At 38.1% G+C, this 19039-nt stretch overlaps 2 protein-coding genes across 2 annotated transcripts; one reads left to right on the top strand and one right to left on the bottom strand.

Moving 5' to 3' along the window:
- Positions 1 to 7357: 7357 nt before the first annotated feature.
- LOC149131181 (DNA-directed RNA polymerases I, II, and III subunit RPABC5) lies at positions 7358 to 16689 on the bottom strand. The gene is made up of 3 exons (XM_089341362.1): positions 15542 to 16689; positions 13529 to 13646; positions 7358 to 7549 (listed from the first exon to the last, which is right to left on the bottom strand). Exons 2-3 carry the CDS (start codon positions 13621 to 13623, stop codon positions 7441 to 7443), a joined length of 204 nt encoding a protein of 67 aa, XP_089197488.1. The 5' UTR covers positions 13624 to 13646; positions 15542 to 16689; the 3' UTR covers positions 7358 to 7440.
- On the top strand, positions 15947 to 18513 carry LOC149131180 (uncharacterized). Its single transcript, XM_089341539.1, has 2 exons — positions 15947 to 16722; positions 18462 to 18513. Exons 1-2 carry the CDS (start codon positions 15947 to 15949, stop codon positions 18511 to 18513), a joined length of 828 nt encoding a protein of 275 aa, XP_089197665.1.
- The last annotated feature ends 526 nt before the right edge of the window (positions 18514 to 19039 follow it).

Genomic DNA, 19039 nt, shown 5'->3' with positions numbered 1-19039 from the left:
CCTAATAACATAGTCCCAGGTTCAGTCCCACTGTGTGGGCAAGTATCTTTTACATTGTGAGCTTTTACATTCTTTTACGTTCAGGTCAACCAAAGTCTTGTGAGTAGATTTGGTAGATGGGAACTGAAAGAAGCCTGTCGTATATATATATATATATATATATATATATATATATATATATATATATATATATGTATATATATATATATATATATATATATATATATATATATATATATATATATATATATATATATATATATATATATATATATATATATATATATATATATATATATATATATATATATATATATATATATATATATATATATATATATATAGGTGTAGGAATGGCTGTGTGGTAAGTAGATTGCTTACCGACCACATGGTTCCTGGTTCAGTCCCATTGCGTGGCACCTTGGGCAAGTGTCTTCTACTATAGCCTCGGGCCAACCAAAGCCTTGTGAGTGGATTTGGTAGACGGAAACTGAAAGAAGCCCGTCGTATATATGTATATGTATATATGTGTTTCTGTGTTTGTCCCTCCAACATCGCTTGACAACTGATGCTGGTGTGTTTACGTCCCCGTAACTTAGCGGTTTGGCAAAAAGATACCAATAGAATAAGTACAAGGCTTATAAAGAATAAGTCCTGGGGTCGATTTGCTCGACTAAAGGCGGTGCTCCAGCATGGCCGCAGTCAAATGACTGAAACAAGTAAAAGAGAGTATATGTATGTATGTATATATGTATATATGTGTGTGTCTGTGTTTACCCGCACCATCGCTTGACAGCCGATGTTGGTGTGTTTACATTAACGCAACTTAGCAGTTCAGCAAAAGAGACCGATAGAATACAAAGAAGAAATCCTGGGGTTGATTTCTTCGATTAAAAGCCCTTTAAGATAGTGCTCCAGCATGGCCGCAGTCAAATGACTGAAACAAGTAATAGACTAAAAGAGTGAATTATGCAGTAACAGGATTAAGTTCCAGTGAAATAAACAGCATAACGATGGAACTGCATTCTGGTATTGACGAAGAAATATTCCAGTTTCTTCTATTAAGATACGCTCGTTAATTATCCTTTGGTTAAGCAGGGGAAGTTTCAATCAATTTTGAGTAAAAGCTTTTTGTTTTTTCCCCCTCCTCTGAGCATTCGAGGATTGAAGAAGAAAGAGAATCAGCTAGGAACAAATTTGGCTAGCATCAAACATGGCTGGCAAACTGCATACAAGAACTGCCTTTATAAAGTGTGATTGAACATTTTTGCAGTGATCAGCTTAGCTCCATCTTACTCTCATACTGTCACATGCATGGCTGTGTGTTAGTCATATTCCAAATCATTAGAATCAATGCTATTTCCAAATAAGGGTAATGAGTTATCTATGAGTCAGATTAAAATATAACTATTTAAACTAAAACTAGATCATGATATTGGTAAAGGTGAAATTTAGGTCATATTAAAATTTAATCATTTAATCTAACACTAGATTTGGAGTCAGACCAAAATATAATCATTTAACCTTCTTGTTACCATATTCCTGTTGAAATACGCTGCCTTTGCTTCAAATTAATGAAGAATTTAGTAAAATAACTTTGTTAGTATTTACCCTTTTGTTTCCATATTTCTGTTTCAATTAATTATGAAAATAATGAAGAATATAGGAAAATGTTTTTATTATTATTAACACTTTTACCATATTTCTGTTGAAACATGCTGTCTTTGTTTCAATTTTTAAAATGAAGAATTTAGTGAAATAATTGTCATTATTAACCCTTTTGTTATAATATTTTGGTCGAAATACACTGCCTAAGTCTCGATTACTCTTTTACTCTTTTACTTGTTTCAGTCTTTTGACTGTGGCCATGCTGGAGCACCGCCTTTAGTCGAGCAAATCGACCTCAGGACTTATTCTTTGGAAGCCTAGTACTCATTCTATCGGTCTCTTTTGCTGAACCGCTAAGTTACGGGGGACATAAACACACCAACATCGGTTGTCAAGCGATGTTGGAGGGACAAACACAGACACACAAACATATATACATATACATATATACGACGGGCTTCTTTCAGTTTCCGTCTACCAAATTCACTCACAAGGCTTTGGTCGGCCCGAGGCTATAGTAGAAGACACTTGCCCAAGATGCCACGCAGTGGGACTGAACCCGGGACCATGTGGTTGGTAAGCAAGCTAATGAAAAATTTAGTAAAATAACTTAGTCATTATTAACACTTTTGTTGCATTATTTCTATTGAAATACACTGTTCTCATCTCAATTAATTATAAAAATAATGAAGAGTTTAGTTAAAATAGCTTAATCATTATTTAACTTGATGTTTGGAACATAAATTAACATGAAATTTTGATGGAAGATTTTAACTTAGATCACTTTAAAACAAAGTTTGTATGGCAGATCCAGGGATGGTCTCAGACATGTTGGTATCAAAAGGGTTAAAGAGATAGAATAATTGAGCTGGCTATGGCTGATTTAACCCCCATGCATTCAGATTACTCTGTCAAGTGTAAAGCCTTTTTATTCACGTTGTTTTGAATTAATCATGTATTATCTCATAGAGTTGAGATTTTGATGTGATTATTTATTTTTAGAATGAAATTGTAGGGTAAGTGTGAGAGGCCAGATTTGGTCAGTTTGAATATAAAACAGGTAGAATACTTGAGCTGGTTGTGGTCAGTTCAAATGCTAAAAGGTTAAAAAAAGACTGTCTTAGCAATCTTCAGTATATCAGATGTACAGTCATGGCCAGAAGTTTGGAATATAGGTATGAAAATTAGAATTATTATATTAAATGCCCAAAGATATATTTAATTAGCAAACCAGTAATCCCTCACCTTATCGCAGTTCACCTATTGGGGTTTATTATTTAAGCTTCCGTCAATTCCTCCATGGTGTGGTTTTGCATTTAAAATCATTTATATTATTTTTTAAAATATACAATACAATACTGTTTCTACTTTATGAATTTTCACCTATTGCAGAGGTTTTTGGAACATAACACCCAAGGGATTACTGTATATTATTACGTGGCCAAAAGTTTAGAATATAGGTCCAAAAATTAGAATTCTTATATTAAATTCCCAAATATATACGTTTCGAATCAAATTTGGCATAACAATTTTAATTTTTTTAAAATGTTCCAAACCTTTGGCTAAAACTGTACATATCATACATTAGGTACAACAATAAAGATTGTCTTAGCAATCTTCAGTGAGACTGTAACAATCTAAGTTGTTCTAAAAAGAACCAGTTTTTCTTCTTAATCATTCTTTTAATGTTTATCTTGTTTGACAGATTACAAAAAAAAACCCACCATGACTTGCCATATTACATGTTATAAACTAAATGTGGTTTAGAAATCTTGTCTTAGTAATTTTTCACTCAGATTTTGATAACAGAACAAGTTGTTCTTTAACCCTTTCGTTACTGTATTTATTTTGAGATGCTCTGTGTTTCTTTCAATTACTTTAAATATAACAAAGAATTTAGTAAAATAACTTAGTTATCACTCAGCTAGTGTTAGGAACATAATTTGTGACTAAGGTTTGGTGGAGGATTTTAATTCAAAACTTATGAAAACAAGACATTTGTACTACAGAGCCAGAGCTGGTTTCAGCCAGGTTGGTAACGAAAGGGTTAAACTGTTTTTTTTTGTTATTTGTTTTGTTTTATCGTAATGTTTTGTTCTTTTGATTTTGTTTTTCTTTATGTGTTTGAGAAATTATGGAGAAGAAATGAAAAAATTTTTTAAAAAGTACTTTGATTGTCATAACCTCACTGATGCTAAGAAAAGCTCTCTAAGTAATCCTCAGATATACTGTAAAAGAACTAGTCATTCTCTGAAAAGGCTAATATTACTTACACACCATCAATCTTCATGTTCTGAGTTCAAATTCCACCAAAGTTGACTTTACTTTTCATTCTTTTGGGGTCGATAAAATAAACACCAGTTGAGCACTGGGGTTGAGCTCCATCCCCTGAAATTGCTGGCCTTGTGCCAAAATTTGAAATCACTATTACTTACACGCACACACACGACAGGCTGCTTTCAGTTTCTGTCTACCGAATCAACTCTGGTGCAGCTTTCCACCTGGCCAGCTCTGGCCAAACCATCCAATCACTAGTGTAGCTAGTGGGAGTGGGGACTGCCCCAGGCAGCACTTTTAGGTCTGCTGAAGGCAATATGTGTTTTTTGTGGGGTCTAGGTGCGGCAAACAGAAGGGCCGCCCAAGGTGGAACACACTCTAGCTACACTAGTGCATCCAATTCATGCCGGCATGGAAAAAGGATGTCAAAGGAAGATGATGGTGATGTTGAATATAACCAGATGAGGTTTATTTTTCAACATAGTCCCCTTTGTGGCCCACACACTTCTTCCATCGGTGTTGCAGTGCTTGGATCCCATTGGTGAAGTAGCTTTCATTCTGTTGGTCAAAAATCATCAACAGCAGATATGAGGCCTTCGTCATTGTGATACTGGTTCCCAGCCAAGTGGTGTTTTGTTTTCTTTTTCATGTTGGAGAACAGATGATAGTCAGATGGGGTCAAATCAGGAGAATCATCATCATCATCATTTAACATCCGCTTTCCATGCTAGCATGGGTTGGACGATTTGACTGAAGACTGGTGAACTAGATGGCTACACCAGGCTACAATCTGATTTGGCAGAGTTTCTACAGCTGGATACCCTTCCTAGCGCCAGAGTATGGAGGGTACTCAACCAATTCAAGACTCGTGTTCTGGAACATTGTCGCGCTGAAACAAGACCCTTTTGTCAGTTTTCCTGGGAGTTTAGTCTCAATAGCCTTTTGTAACTGCCTCAGCAACTTGGCACAGTACTCTCCATTAATGGTATGGCTCTTTTGAAGACAGTCAACAAACACAATGCCTTTTGCATCCCCCCAAAACGAGACCATCACCTTCTCTGCAGATGAAACTACCTTGGCCTTCTTTGGAGCAAGTGGGGAAATGTGTTATCTCTGAATGGGTTGTCTGTTTGTCTCTGGCTCAAAGTAATGAAACCAACACTCAACCTGGTTCAGGTGAGAGTGTATAGTGAGTGAGTGTATATAACAGGTGGGTGTGTATAATAGGTATATTAGGTGGGTGTGCATAGTGAGTGTATATAATTGCCAAATATGCATAGTAATTGCATGTACAGTAGGTGTGTACATCGGATGAATGTATAGTGTGTACACGATGTGAGTGTATATAGGTGAATGTATAGTGTGTACACTGTATGTATATAGTAGGCAAATGTGTATACTAGATGGGTGTGTACGGCGAGTGTATAGTAGGTGAATGTATAGTGTACACTATGTGAGTGTATATGATAGGCAAGTGTGTATACTAGATGAATGTGTACAGAGAGTGTATAGTAGGTGAATGTATATAGTGTGTACACTGTGTGTATATAGTAGGCAAGTGTGTATACTAGATGGGTGTGTACAGTAGGTGAAGTGTATAGTAGGTGAATGTTTATAGTAAGTGAGTGTATATAGTATGTGAATGTATATTATAAGTGTATATAGCAGTCATGGTCAAACTGTGGCCTATGGACATTCAGGTAAATCCTTGAAATTTTTTTCCGTTAGTCGTGCAGTTCACCTGATGATGAATCATGAACGATGCAACCAGATTCTGCAAAAAAGGTTGTCCATGCTTGGTACGAGTGATGTAAGAGCGAATTGGAAAGGTCAGTGTTGAAAAGAAGCCAAGAAAGGTCAGCGAGTGAGTGAAAGAAAAGTCAGCCTTTCATATTGGTCAAGTTGGAAGATACAAAAAAAAAAAAAAAGCCAGTGGTCAAAAGTAAGGGACAGATGCTGAGACAAAAAAGTGAGTAGTGGGTGAAGGGGTAGGGGTGAGGGGGGGGGGGGGGACGAAGAAGATAGACTTGGTCTCATTGTTCACACACTGCCTTTATCATCATCATCACAACCATCATTACCATTTTTATTATCACCATCCTCTCCTTGTCATCCCCTCCATCATTGTCCCTATTATCATCACCATCACCATCATAATCATCGTTACCATTGTCCCCCTCATCGTTATCATAATCATCATCACCATATCCCCCTCCTCCTCCTCAACATTATCGTTTTTGGCAGCTATGGAGATGGTGCTAGCAGCAGTATCATCATCATCATCATCATCCCCCCCCCCCCCTAACCAATATTTCTCTCACCAGCCCCCGTTAAAAATTACCAGCATGGGAAAGCTCACAAGGGAGTTTCTTTAGGATCACTCAAGCAGTTAGAAATAGCAGCACCCTCCTTCACACCACCATCATCTTATGATGGACATGTTAGATCACATTAAATTTCTTCCAACCCCTTCAAGTTTTATTCTTTTGTTTCAATCACTTGACTGTGGCCATGCTGGACCATAACCTTGAAGGGTTTTAGTCAAACAAGTTGACCCCAGGATTTTTTTTTAAGCCTAGTACTTATTCTATCGGTCTCTTTTTGCCAAACCGCTAAATTACAGGTATGTAAACGCACCAACACCAGTTATCAAGGAGGTGGTGGGGGACAAACACAGACACTTGCCCATACTGCCACAGAGTGGGACTGAACCTGTAACCATGTAGTTGGGAAGCATCTTACCACACAGCCACACACGTGTCTACAAATTTTCTCCAGATTATTTTTTTTTTTAAATGGAGTTCTGATGTAGTTTTGTATATTAATAACAGAAAGTGCATTCATGTTTTTTTCCCTAGAAATTAATGATAAAGAAGTTACAGGCATTTAAAGTTATGTAATTTTGACTAATCAAAAACGTCAATGGGTTCCCATTCCTAAGGTATTTTTCGGTGTTATTATTATTATTATTATTGTTCAGGTCACTGCTTCGATTCCAAGCAGTGACCTAAATAATAATAATAATATCGAAAAATACCTTAGGAATGAGAACCCAGGTTTGAAATTTCCCCAAGACACCTAAAGAAGGCTGGATGGTATATCAGCTGAAATGTTGTGTTAACAACAAACAAGATGAGGACAAATATCCGTTGAATGTAAATAATGTACATAATTCCTCATCTCTTAAATATAGAACTGTATTTCTACAATTTCACCAACTCCAATACCTGGCTTCCTAATTCCCCCAATTGTAATCCAATGGATTACTATGTGTGGGCTGCAGTTGAGAAAAACACCAACCACCCTGTTTGCAACACTGAGGCTGAATTGGTGACTTGGAAACAATAAGTACTGGGGTCAATTTGTTCGACTAAAGCCCTTCAAAGAGGTGCCCCAGCATGGCCATAGACTAATGACTGAAACAAGTACAAGATAAAAGACAAGAGATTAAACAGATATTCCAACAAAAAAAGACATGTTTAAATGATTTTATTAAAGAAAGATAAATTTGTTAAAAACTGGAGTTTAATGAAGGAAGCGTGGTCAGGTAATAAGTTATTTTTCCAGTGGTGCATAGTTGAGAAGTTTCTCAATCAGGTCAACATGAGAAAGCAGCATGCGCCTGCAGCAGTAGCGCTTCAGGCCCAGAGCATCGAGGGCATCACTGAAAGGAAGCAAAATAAAATATATATTGTTGAGGTCAAAAGAATTTATAAACTTGGACAAAACGTGAAACGATAGTAATGCAAGCAGTGTCCTTGGTTTTCAATCTTTCATCAAAACAAGTCTGGACATGAAGAATGTTAATCTGCTTAGAAACAGATGAGTTGCCCTTCAAAATGCTAATCAGTTTACAGAGTGGACTGGGTGCTTTTTTATTTAGAACCAGTGTTGGGGAGGTCACCAAGTAACTTGCAAAATGTGAAATAATAGTTTTAGAAATGGTGAATCTTAAACCAAATAAAGCTATAGATAATCCTTTCTACTAATGGCACAAGGCCTGAAATTTTGATAGGGGAATGGTCAATTACATTGACCCCCGCCAGTGTGTAACTGGTACTTAATTTATCAACTCTGAAAGGATGAAAGGCAAAGTCGACCTCGGCGGAATTTGAACTCAGAACATAAAGACAGACAAAATGCTGCCAAGAATTTTGCCCGGCATGCTAATGATTTTACCAGCTCGTTGCCTTGCTATAAATAACAGCATGTAACCTTGTCATCATCATCATCACTTGCATCTGTTTTCCATGGTAGCATGAGTATGATGGTTTGACTGGAGCTTGTACACACACATACATGTGCGTATGTCTGCCTTATCTTCGAAACGTCTAGTTAGAATAGCGGCAGCTGACGAAGGATTAATTCCAAGTGGCTTTCTATTTTCCTATGTGTTCGTTCCGTTGTCTGTAGTTCATTGTTCTAACGTCCTGTACCCTGATATGCATATATATACACATGTAGATGTAAGTATGTACATATATGTGTGTATACATGCATATATATTCTTTATATATATATATATTTGCGAACCCATGGAAAATGAACCTCCACACAAAAACAGTGCTAGGCTTACAAAGCATAAATTCTGGGGTCAATTTCTTCAACTAAAACCCTTTAGGGCAGTGCCCTAGCATGGTCGCCGTCAAATGACTGAAACAAGTAAAAGAATAAAAGAATATATGTGCCACATAAAAAAAAAAGCACTCAAGTCACTGTGTGTAAAGTGGTTGACATTAGAAATGGCATGCAGCCATTAAAAAAACTATGCCAAAACTGTCCTCTCTACTGCCGGAGCGGAATAATAAGCACTCAATCCACTCTGTAAGGTGGTTGGCATTAGGAAGGGCATCCAGTTGTAGAAATCGTGCTGACTAAAACAATGTAAGTGGATATGGTACACGGAAATTGAAAAAAAGCCGGTCTTCTAGATAAATGTGTGTGTGAGTGACTGCACCATTGTATTTGTCTCCTACCACTGTTTGATAACTGGTGTTGGTTTGTTTATGACCTCCGTAACTTAGCGGTTCAACAAAAAAGTGACCGATGGAATAAGTACCAGGCTTGGAAAAACAAAAAAGGAGCAAAGGGGTCGATTTGTGGTGGTACCTCAGTATGGATGCAGTCTGATGATTGAGACGGGTACCCAATTTGGAAAAGAGGGAGGTGAGAGAAATATGTGGTGGTGGTGAAGATGTGCCAAGCCGTTCGCTTATTTTTGAAAGAACCCAGAAGCCCCAGTACCGACTGTGTTCATTGCTATATCGAAAGTGAAGAGACCAAAATTATCAACGACTTTTAGTGAAGCAAGGGAATTAACTCGTACCAGATGCTAGAACTTCAGTGAGAATTTCGTAAAATCTCTGCAACACAAACGTAATCACATATATATATGTTTGACAGTTTGGGCGGGTAAATAGTGTATAATATGCTTGGGCAATCACACACACACACACACAAATACGTGTGTGTGTGTGTGTGTGTGTGTGTATGTGTGTGATATTTTGGTCTTTCCATATATATATATAAACCTGGCATTCCGTTCAACGGAACAGCCTGCTCATGAAATTAACGTGTAACTGGCTGAGTACTCCACAGGCACACGCACCCTCAACGTAGTTCTCAAGAAGATTCAGTGCAACACTGAATGTAACAAGGCCGCTCCTTCAAATTACAGGTACAACTCATTTTTGGCAGCTGCGTGGAGTGGAGCAAAGTGAAAGAAAGTGTCTTGCTCAAGGACACAACATGCCGTCGGGAATCGAACTCAAGACTTTACGGTCGTAAACCGATTACCCTAATCACTAAGCAACACACGTCAGCACGTTTATATATAGTATATATCTAAAGGCAAAGCGGCGAGCTGGCAGAAACGTTAGCACGCCGGGCAAAATGCTTAGCAGTATTTCGTCTGTCTCTACGTTCCGAGTTCAACTTTGCCTTTCATTCTTTTGGGGTCGATTAAATAAGTACCAGTTACGCACTGGGGTTGATGTAATCGACTTAATCCCTTTGTCTGTCCTTGTTTGTCCCCTCTATGTTTAACCCCTTGGGGGCAATAAAGAAATAAGAAACGTTAGCATGCCAGGCGAAATGCTTAGCGGTATTTCGTCTGTCTTGATGTTCTGAGTTCAAATTCCGCCGAGGTCGACTTTGCCTTTCATCCTTTCGAGGTCAATAAATTAAGTACCAGCTGCGTACTGGGTCGATCTAATCAACTGGCCTGGCCCTCTCCCCCAAAATTTCGGGCCTTGTGCCTAGAGTAGAAAATGTACATCTTAAGACACAGGTGTAGCCATATGGTAAGAAATTTGCTTCTTGACCACATGGTCTCGGGTTCAGTTCCACTGTGCAACACCTTGGGCTGACCAAAACCTTGTAAGTGGATTTGGTAGATGGAAATTGAAAGAAGCTTGTCGTATATATACATATATACATATGTGTGTTACTGTCTACTCCTGGCCTTGACTGCATCTGATACTTGTAAACGAATTTCACCGTGATGCTAGCAGTGTCCTCGGTTTTAAATCATTCGTGAAAACATGCCTGGCCATGGAGAATATTAACCTGCTTAGAAACAGGTGAGTTGCCCTTCTAAATATCAACCGCTTTACCGAGTAGACTGGGCGCTTTTTACTTAGCATTAACTGGCCAGGTCACCAAGTAACTTGTAGAAATCTTGTTTATTATTTCTGACCATATTGTGCATTTACGGATTTCAATCACTGGTGTGTGGTCATGATGGAGCACCACCACGAATTCGGTTAATTACATCGACCCTAGGACTTTGGTTCTTTTAGTGACATCTTAAGGGGGACAACTCCGTCGGTCAGAAACTATATTTCTGGTCAATGCACTGGTTTTTAACCTTTCTCCAAGATTAACACACATACAGGGGTTGGACAAAATAATAGAAACACCTAGCATCATAATTCTGAAATATCTATAAAACCGTCAAAAGTTTGTTTATTTTCATGTTTTTTTTTTATTTATTATTAGTGTTGCTTAATATGTTTTGCTACAATTTCTGTTTCTTTTCAGATATCAGCAGAAAAAGGTAATTAAAATTCATTAAAATGACAGATCTATGGGACTTTCAAAGAGGTCAAGTTGTTGGTGCGCGTATGGCAGGCGCTAGCATAACGAAAACAGTTTAGTGTATCAAGAAGTACTGTCTCGAAAGTAATGACAGCCTTTGAGAAAGTGGGAAAAACCTCCTCGTCGAAACAAAACTCCGGAAGAAAACCCAAACTTTCAGGTAGGGACTGTCGGACTCTTACTCAAATTGTTAGAAAGGATCACAAAAGTACAACTCCCAAAATTACTGCAGAGCTTAATGACCACTTCAAGAACCCAGTTTCCACAAAAACTGTTCGCCAGGAGCTGCACAAAAACAAACATTGCAAAGCATTTAGAGTGGAGTAAAAACCTACAGAATTGATCCCTAGAGCAATGGAAGAACGTTATTTTGTTGGTCTAGTCATCCTTTACCTTATTTCCAACCACTGGTCGAGTATATGTGTGGAGACAGCCAAAAGAAGCATTTGACCCACACTGCCTTCTTCCAACTGTTAAACATGGAGGAAAATTCGTGATGATCTGGGAGGGTGGGGCTATATCTTGAAATCCACTGGCCCAATGGTTTCCCTTTGTGGCAGAATTAATAGTCAAGACTATTTAAACATTTTATCTGATCAAATTCATCCTCTGATTGCAAAACTGTCTCCGGAAGGAAACACAATCTTTCAGGATGATAATGCACCAATTCTCACAGCTAAAGCTGTTATAGAATGGCACAAGGAACATTCTAGTGAAGTTGAGCATCTTATCTAGTCACCACAGTCCCCAGATCTCAATATTATTGAACATTTATTGTGCATTTTAGAAAAAAAAGGAGTCGATATCCTCCACTATCATCACTACAAGAACTGGAGACTGTTTTAGCTGAAGAATGGACAAAAATTACTTTGGAAACAATTCAAACTTTGTACGAGTCCATATCTTGTAGAATCCAAGTTGTAATTACTGCTAAAGGCAGCCCTACCCAATATTAAAATAAATTTGCTTGAAATTTTAAGGCACTTTCATTATTTTGTCCAACCCCTGTACATCATCATTTTATATCTCCCCTATTTCTCTCTCTCTCTCTCTCTCTCTCTCTCTCTCTCTATATATATATATATATATATATATATATATATATATACATATATATATACATATATGTCACAGGGAATGTGTTTCCGTGGCTGGAAAAATGTTAAGCTATGTAAAGCATGAGAGAAAGGGACCTATTTGTTTCTCATAATAAATAAATCTGGATCCCTAGAACACTATCTCTTATCTAGTTCTTGTTTCAGACATTTGACTGCAGCCATGCTGGAGCACTGCCTTCAAGGGTTTTAGTTGAATAAATTGCCCCTAGGGTCTTTTTTTTATTGTTAAGCCTAGTACTTATTCTGTCAGTCTTTTTCACCAAACTGCTAAGTTATGGGGACATAAGCACACCAACACCAGCAGTCAAGCAGTGGTGAGGGGACAAAGACACATACACATAGATACATATATATAAGAAAACCCATCAAACCCAATCAAATCGCAGTCAAGGCACCCGTGCTGGTGGCACATAAACGCAAATTGGCACACATACCAGTGGCATGTAAACACACCCCTGTGTCATGCAAATAGCACCCATGCTGGTGGCACATGAAAGTACCCATTACACTCTCGGAGTGGTTGGCATTAGGAAGGGCGTTCAGCTATATAAAACCATGGCAAATCAGACTGGAATCTGGTGCAGCCTTCCAGCAGGCCAGCCCAGTCTAACCATCCAACCCATGCCAGCATGGACAATGGACGTTAAATGATGATGATGGATGATATATATATATATATATATATATATATAATAATAATTTTCCCAGAGGATGTAGCAACCGTTACCAATATAGCATAAGAACTTACCTTAGGAGATCATTAATGTTAACATAGAGTGGTGAATAAATCGATATATCGAATTTGAAGTCTCTGTCTCTTTTGAATATGAAAATTTAAAAGTTTAAAAACCTTATGATATATATATATATATATATATATATATAGCGTGGCCGTTTTCGTGCGGGTGACACGTAAAAGCACCCACTACACTCTCTGAGTGGTTGGCGTTAGGAAGGGCATCCAGCTGTAGAAACTCTGCCAAATTAGACTGGAGCCTGGTGTTGCCATCCGGTTTCACCAGTCCTCAGTCAAATCGTCCAACCCATGCTAGCATGGAAAGCGAACGTTAAACGATGATGATGATGATGATGATGATATATATATATATATATATACACACACACACACACACGACAGGCATCTTTCAGTTTCCGTTTATCAAATCCACTCACAAATCTTTCATTGGCCCAAGGCTACAGTAGAAAACACTTGCCCAAGGTGCCATTGCAGTAGGACTGAACCGAGAACCATGTGGTTGGGAAGCAAGCTTCTTACCACACAGCCATGCCTGTGCTTATGTAGACCTCCAATTTAATATTTAGCTTGCACCCCCTCCCACCAAATTCTATACAGACCTCCAGGGGTCACAGGCACCCTCATTGAGAGCCACTAGATTAAGATTAAGAGATTGTAAGAAATCACTTACCCTTCAGTATATTCCACTTGTAAAAGACCAAGATATGCCTCCCATTTGTTGCCAATAACTTTTCCACAGGTGAAGCATCGAATAGGTATGATCATTTTGCTGGTGTTAATCAGACAAACTGAAACAAATCAAATATCATTAATGTTAATTAATTGAACAAACTAATTTGCAGGTGCAGACATGGCTGTATGGTTAAGCTCTCCATGCAACCACATGGCTTCAGGTTTAGCCCCACTGCATGGCACCATGGGCAAATATTAGGTTGTCAAGAACGTTCTTGCGGAATTTTTAATTTTGGTTTTAAATGAAGTATTTTAAAATTAATTTTCGTTAAATTACGTTGACTCTATATATAAATTTTAAAGCCCGTTTTTCGCTATTTCTAATCGTGTTACACTTTTTCTTTTTGAATAATTAGGTCATTTTTTCCGGACTGTTGAATACAACATCGACAAAAAGCGGGAGAAAAATATTGCAAAATATGAACACATGTGAATGACAAAGAAACGAGGAAGGTATCAAGTTGTCGTGAGATGTGCTAAAAACAACAGCTAAATCGCCCTTAAATCACATACACAAATATTTTTTTTTTTGTAGAATTCCTGTGTGTAGAAGACAAATTCAATAAAATTTTCTAAAAATTAAAAAGTTAGGAGGGCTTAAATGGGATACTTAAACCAGAATTCTGCCTTTTTTTTTTTTTTTAAGCCGTAGTTTTAAAATGCAGTCTGAACCTGCCATTTGTTTCTCTTGGTATTCTACAAAATACCAGAAAGTATTTTTTACATATTCGTAATTTTCGATATCTAAAACGTAGGGGTGCAAAAAACTTTTTTTTAAAAAATGCATTTTTCAAGGAGAGGTGAGAAACTGCATTAACCCCGAAAGTCCAACTGTACCAAGTCTCTAGTTCGCCCGATTCTTGAATATGGACACACAGCTTGGCAACCCCGGCATACGGCAATGTGTTGCGAGTTGGAGGATATCCAGAGGCGTGCCACCAGACTCGTCGCATCCTTGAAAGAAAAGCCATACTCAGAGCGCTTGGCTGCACTAAACCTGCCTAGTTTCGAACGTCGCCGTCTCAGGGGGGATATGATCAACATGTGTAAGTATACGCACGGCCTGTACCTGACCAACCACCTCCAATTCAACTACTTCCAAGGCAGAAATACGAGAAGACACGGCCTGAAATTGGAAAGATCACACTGCAGGCTCAACATCAGAAGCTGCTTTTTCGTACAGCGTGTGATCGCCACCTGGGACAGTCTGCCAAACAATGTGGTCGCAGCTCCGTCAATCAATGCCTTCAAGAACAGGCTTTGACGCACACTGGAGGGAGCTTCCTGCAAAATTTGACCCTGTCTGTTACTATTAGCTACAACTGTCGAAGTGTTTTACCACACGACAAATTAATTGTACAGGTGGAAAAGGACCTGTGACCAAGCTCCTAGGAGCTTCAACACGGAAACCATCCAGTATCCAGTAAATGGTATACTTCGACAAGAACTGCGCCAAATATTGGGTAATTTTTCAGATTAACACCCGCACGATCTTCACTAGGGTGTTAGGGTTAGGGTTGGTGTTTAGGGTTACGGTTAGGGACGGAATTCCCTAACACCCTAGTGAAGATCGTACGGGTGTTAATCTGAAAAATTACCAAATATTGTAGTGGTAAACAACCGATCTCTTTTTTAACAGATGGGAGAATAATGTCCAGACGATGTGTCCCTAACCAGTCTTTTTTGATAGACAGGACTAAACTTTTAAAGGCGATGTGTTCTCATTTGTTTATTTTAAAGCGGTGGAAGGAAGACTGGCTGCTGTTTCTAGCAAGCCAAGCAACACTAGTAAGAGATTCCATGCTGAACTCGCAAAGAAACGTTTTAGTTGTAAATAAAAACGTGTTTATAGAGAAAACATTTCCATGTGACTTGATGTGGAGAAGTAAGCTAAATAGACATTCTGTAACATTAAACGGAGATGAAGAATAAAAGAAAAGAAACTACAAACCGAAGAGGACTGGAAATGCTTCTGGAACCGAATAATTGCTTCAAGAACTGGATATAATTAACAAGAACCTTCGTTATGTTTTTTATAATTAGTTCGTAATTAAAGTTACGAGAAACAGTGCTTTGTGAACTTCCGGTCATGCGCACTAGGTTTCTATCATCTAACTCTTGGTTTGGAGTAGAACCTGTTAGGGATGGTCATAGATGGATTGGATTTAGATGGAATTTTGAAATAGCAGCCTTTCGAAGTTTCGTACCTCTTGATAAAGAGAAAATGGGGTATCTTTTGGTTATCTCACCCAGCCATTAAAAAATTGCCATTAAAAAAGGGGGTTATCTCCCCATTAGAAACTTGGGTTATGTACCCTTCCCCGGTCAACTCAACAACTTTTGTTTCGATTACAATATGAGTATGCTACGTCTAAGCGAAATTTGCAAAGATGAAATATCCATTATTTCTTTTTTTCAAGAAAAAGGAATTATTCACCAAGAAAGACGATGTAACAACGGCCATTGTATGAATTTCTCAGTTGGAAGTCAAAACAGATGGCGATGTAGACTTCGTGAATGCAGACAAGAAAAAGGATTAAGAACAGATAATTGGTTCGCTAATTCACGTTTATCTTTTCATAAAGCAGCCTTTTTCATATATTGTTGGGCACACGACTTGGCAAGTGTCAATTTTTGTGAACATGAGCTCGAAATGAAAGCCAGTTGCATTGTTGATTGGAATAATTATCTGAGAGAAGTTTGTGCTGCACACATATTGTCGAACCCAAAAGTGATTGGAGGACCCAACATGACTGTTGAAATTGACGAAAGTTTGTTCACTAAAAGGAAAAGTTGTGCCGGACGTCAACCACCTCGGCAGTTGGTTTTTGGAGGAATTTGTAAAGAAACAAAAGAGTGTTTCATGTTTACTGTTCCTGACAGGTCTGCAACAACACTTCTTCCTATAATAGAAAATAATATAAGACCAGGTACTACCTTCATAAGTGCTGAATGGTCAACATATGAAAATATAATTAATTCTGGTCGTTTTCAACATCTCACTGTGAAAAATTCTCTGCACTTTGTTGATCCTACTAATACAGCTCACACCCAAAATAGTGAAAGACTTTGGAAGAGTGCTAAAGAAAAAAATAAAAGAGAAAATGGCACTCACAGAGCTCTACTGGACTCGTATATGTGCGAGTTTATGTGGCGACAAGAGATTGAATTAAAAAAATTGGATCCTTTTGATTCAATACTTCAACACATTGCTGACTTTTGGCCTCCTCAATAGGCATTGAATAAGATGTTTAATCCTTTTTATCATACAACTGGGGTGGGGGATAGTTCAATTTTTCAATGGGGGTGAGAGAACCAAAAAGTACCGAAAAGGGTACGGAACTGATGGGGTGGGGTGGGGGGTCCGTAGCAAAAATCTAAAGAGTAGAAATGTTTAATTTGTTTCCCAACCACAAGGTTCCTGCCTAACGAAAGCCTCATGAGTGGATTTGGTCGATGGAAACTGAAAGAAGCTTGTTATACATATATATATATATATATATATATATATATATATATATATGTATATATCAGGGGTTTCCATGGGTGAGCTGAAACCGCTAATAAAGAATTATCTAAAATTCTGACTACTTACTTTTTCTTGATATAAAATCTCTAAATCACTTCAAACAATCTACACACATATAAGTGTGTGTGTGAGCTTGTATTTGTTCTTCACCACCACTTGACAAGAGGTGCTGGTTTGTTTACATCCTCATGTTTTGCTAAACTAGAATACTGAAAAGATTAAGGGATGGAGAAGAATCTACCATTTTCCTTTCCCATGAGATATTGAACTTCAAAGGATTGTTAATAAAATGTAAGTCAATAAATCTGCTGTAAATAGAACCAACTTGGGAATATTTTCACAGCCAACTCAACTGATTCCAGGTAATAAAGTCACAGGTGTTTTGTCCAAGGGGGTTTTGCCCTAGGGCAGTTTTGTCCAGATCCCATAAATTAATTGTGACTTTTTCTTGCCAAAATTGTGACTTAATAAAGTGACTTTATTACTGGTCACCACTTGACCTGCTAAAAATAGGATCTTCAAATTACACTTTATTTTCATATGTGGACATAATGTAGTCCGAGATACACATTGCCTGAAAAATAAAGATGAGACGATCATGGTTGGAATGCTTTTGATCTGCTTGATCAAACTATATGTTCTACTCAACAAGACTGAGAGTAGTTAATACATGAATCCAGGTAAAAAAAAAAGTCACCTGTAATGCCATCATATAGAAATAGTGTCGTCAATATGTACAAGTCATAAGTTGGCAAACTGGCAAAAATGTTAGCACACGGGATGAAATGCTTAGCAGTGTTTCGTCTGTCTTTTTACGTTCTGAGTTCAAATTCCACCGAGGTCAATTTTGCCTTTCATCTTTTCGGGGTCAGTAAATTAAGTACTAGTTGCGCACTGGGGGTCGATGTAATCGACTGGCCCCTTCCCCCAAAATTCCAGGCCTTGTGCCTTGAGTAGAAAACTGTTGCTACTGTCTGTAGTCATAGTGTGCATGGATGAGACCTCCAGTTTTCAAAAGACCACTACAACTTATTCGTCTGGGCAAGTCACCCGACTGGATGATGATGGTGATGGTGGGTGACGACAATGATGGTGGTGGTGATGGATGACGATGCCAATGATGACTGATGAGTGACAACAATGATGATGATGTTGGTGGTGATGGATGATGATGATGATGGTGGTGGTGATGGATGACAATGACGACAATGACAATCATGTATTGTTGGTTAATAACTGATTTTAAATATTTTCTATTTTATTACTTTAATTGTTTATGGCACTTCAATAAATTGTGACTAACTTGAATATTTTTGTTTGATTAATTGATTTTCTTTCCTAGACAAAATTATGACATTTTTCCTGTGATTTTATTACCGGTCACCATAAATTAATTGTGACTTTTTTTTTCCTGTAATTGTTTTTCCTAGCCAAAATTGTGACTTTATTCCGAGCCATGAATACACACACATATGCAATGTAGTAATGTTGATTATGAATATCAATAATTTGTCTAATGGAAAATCAGAGGCATATAAAGGGATGGGTGCAGTCATTCATGGTACATGTCCTGGGTACGACTTTGAGCTGCATCTGGTATTAGGGGCCTGGTGCAGGAATTCCAGGGTTCTGAAAAATGTGGAACCATCTCTTAGCCACTGTTGTTCTCGGGTTTACTCTGATCTGAAGTAATAGCTTGTTGTTGTTGTTGTTGGCACTCCGTCGCTTACGACGTCAAGGGTTCCAGTTGATCCGATCAACGGAACAGCCTGCTCATGAAATTAACTTGCAAGTGGCTGAGCATTCCACAGACACGTGTACCCTTAACGTAGTTCTTGGGGGAGATTCAGCGTGACACAGTGTGACAAGGCTGGCCCTTTGAATTACAGGCACAACAGAAACACGAAGTAAGAGTGAGAG

Source organism: Octopus bimaculoides, chromosome 24 (assembly GCF_046866305.1).
Source record: "Octopus bimaculoides isolate indiv1 chromosome 24, ASM4686630v1, whole genome shotgun sequence".
In the NCBI taxonomy this organism is placed as follows: Eukaryota; Metazoa; Mollusca; class Cephalopoda; order Octopoda; family Octopodidae; genus Octopus; species Octopus bimaculoides.
Note: the sequence above shows the minus strand (reverse complement) of the source record. Positions and strands in the feature narration are given on the sequence as shown.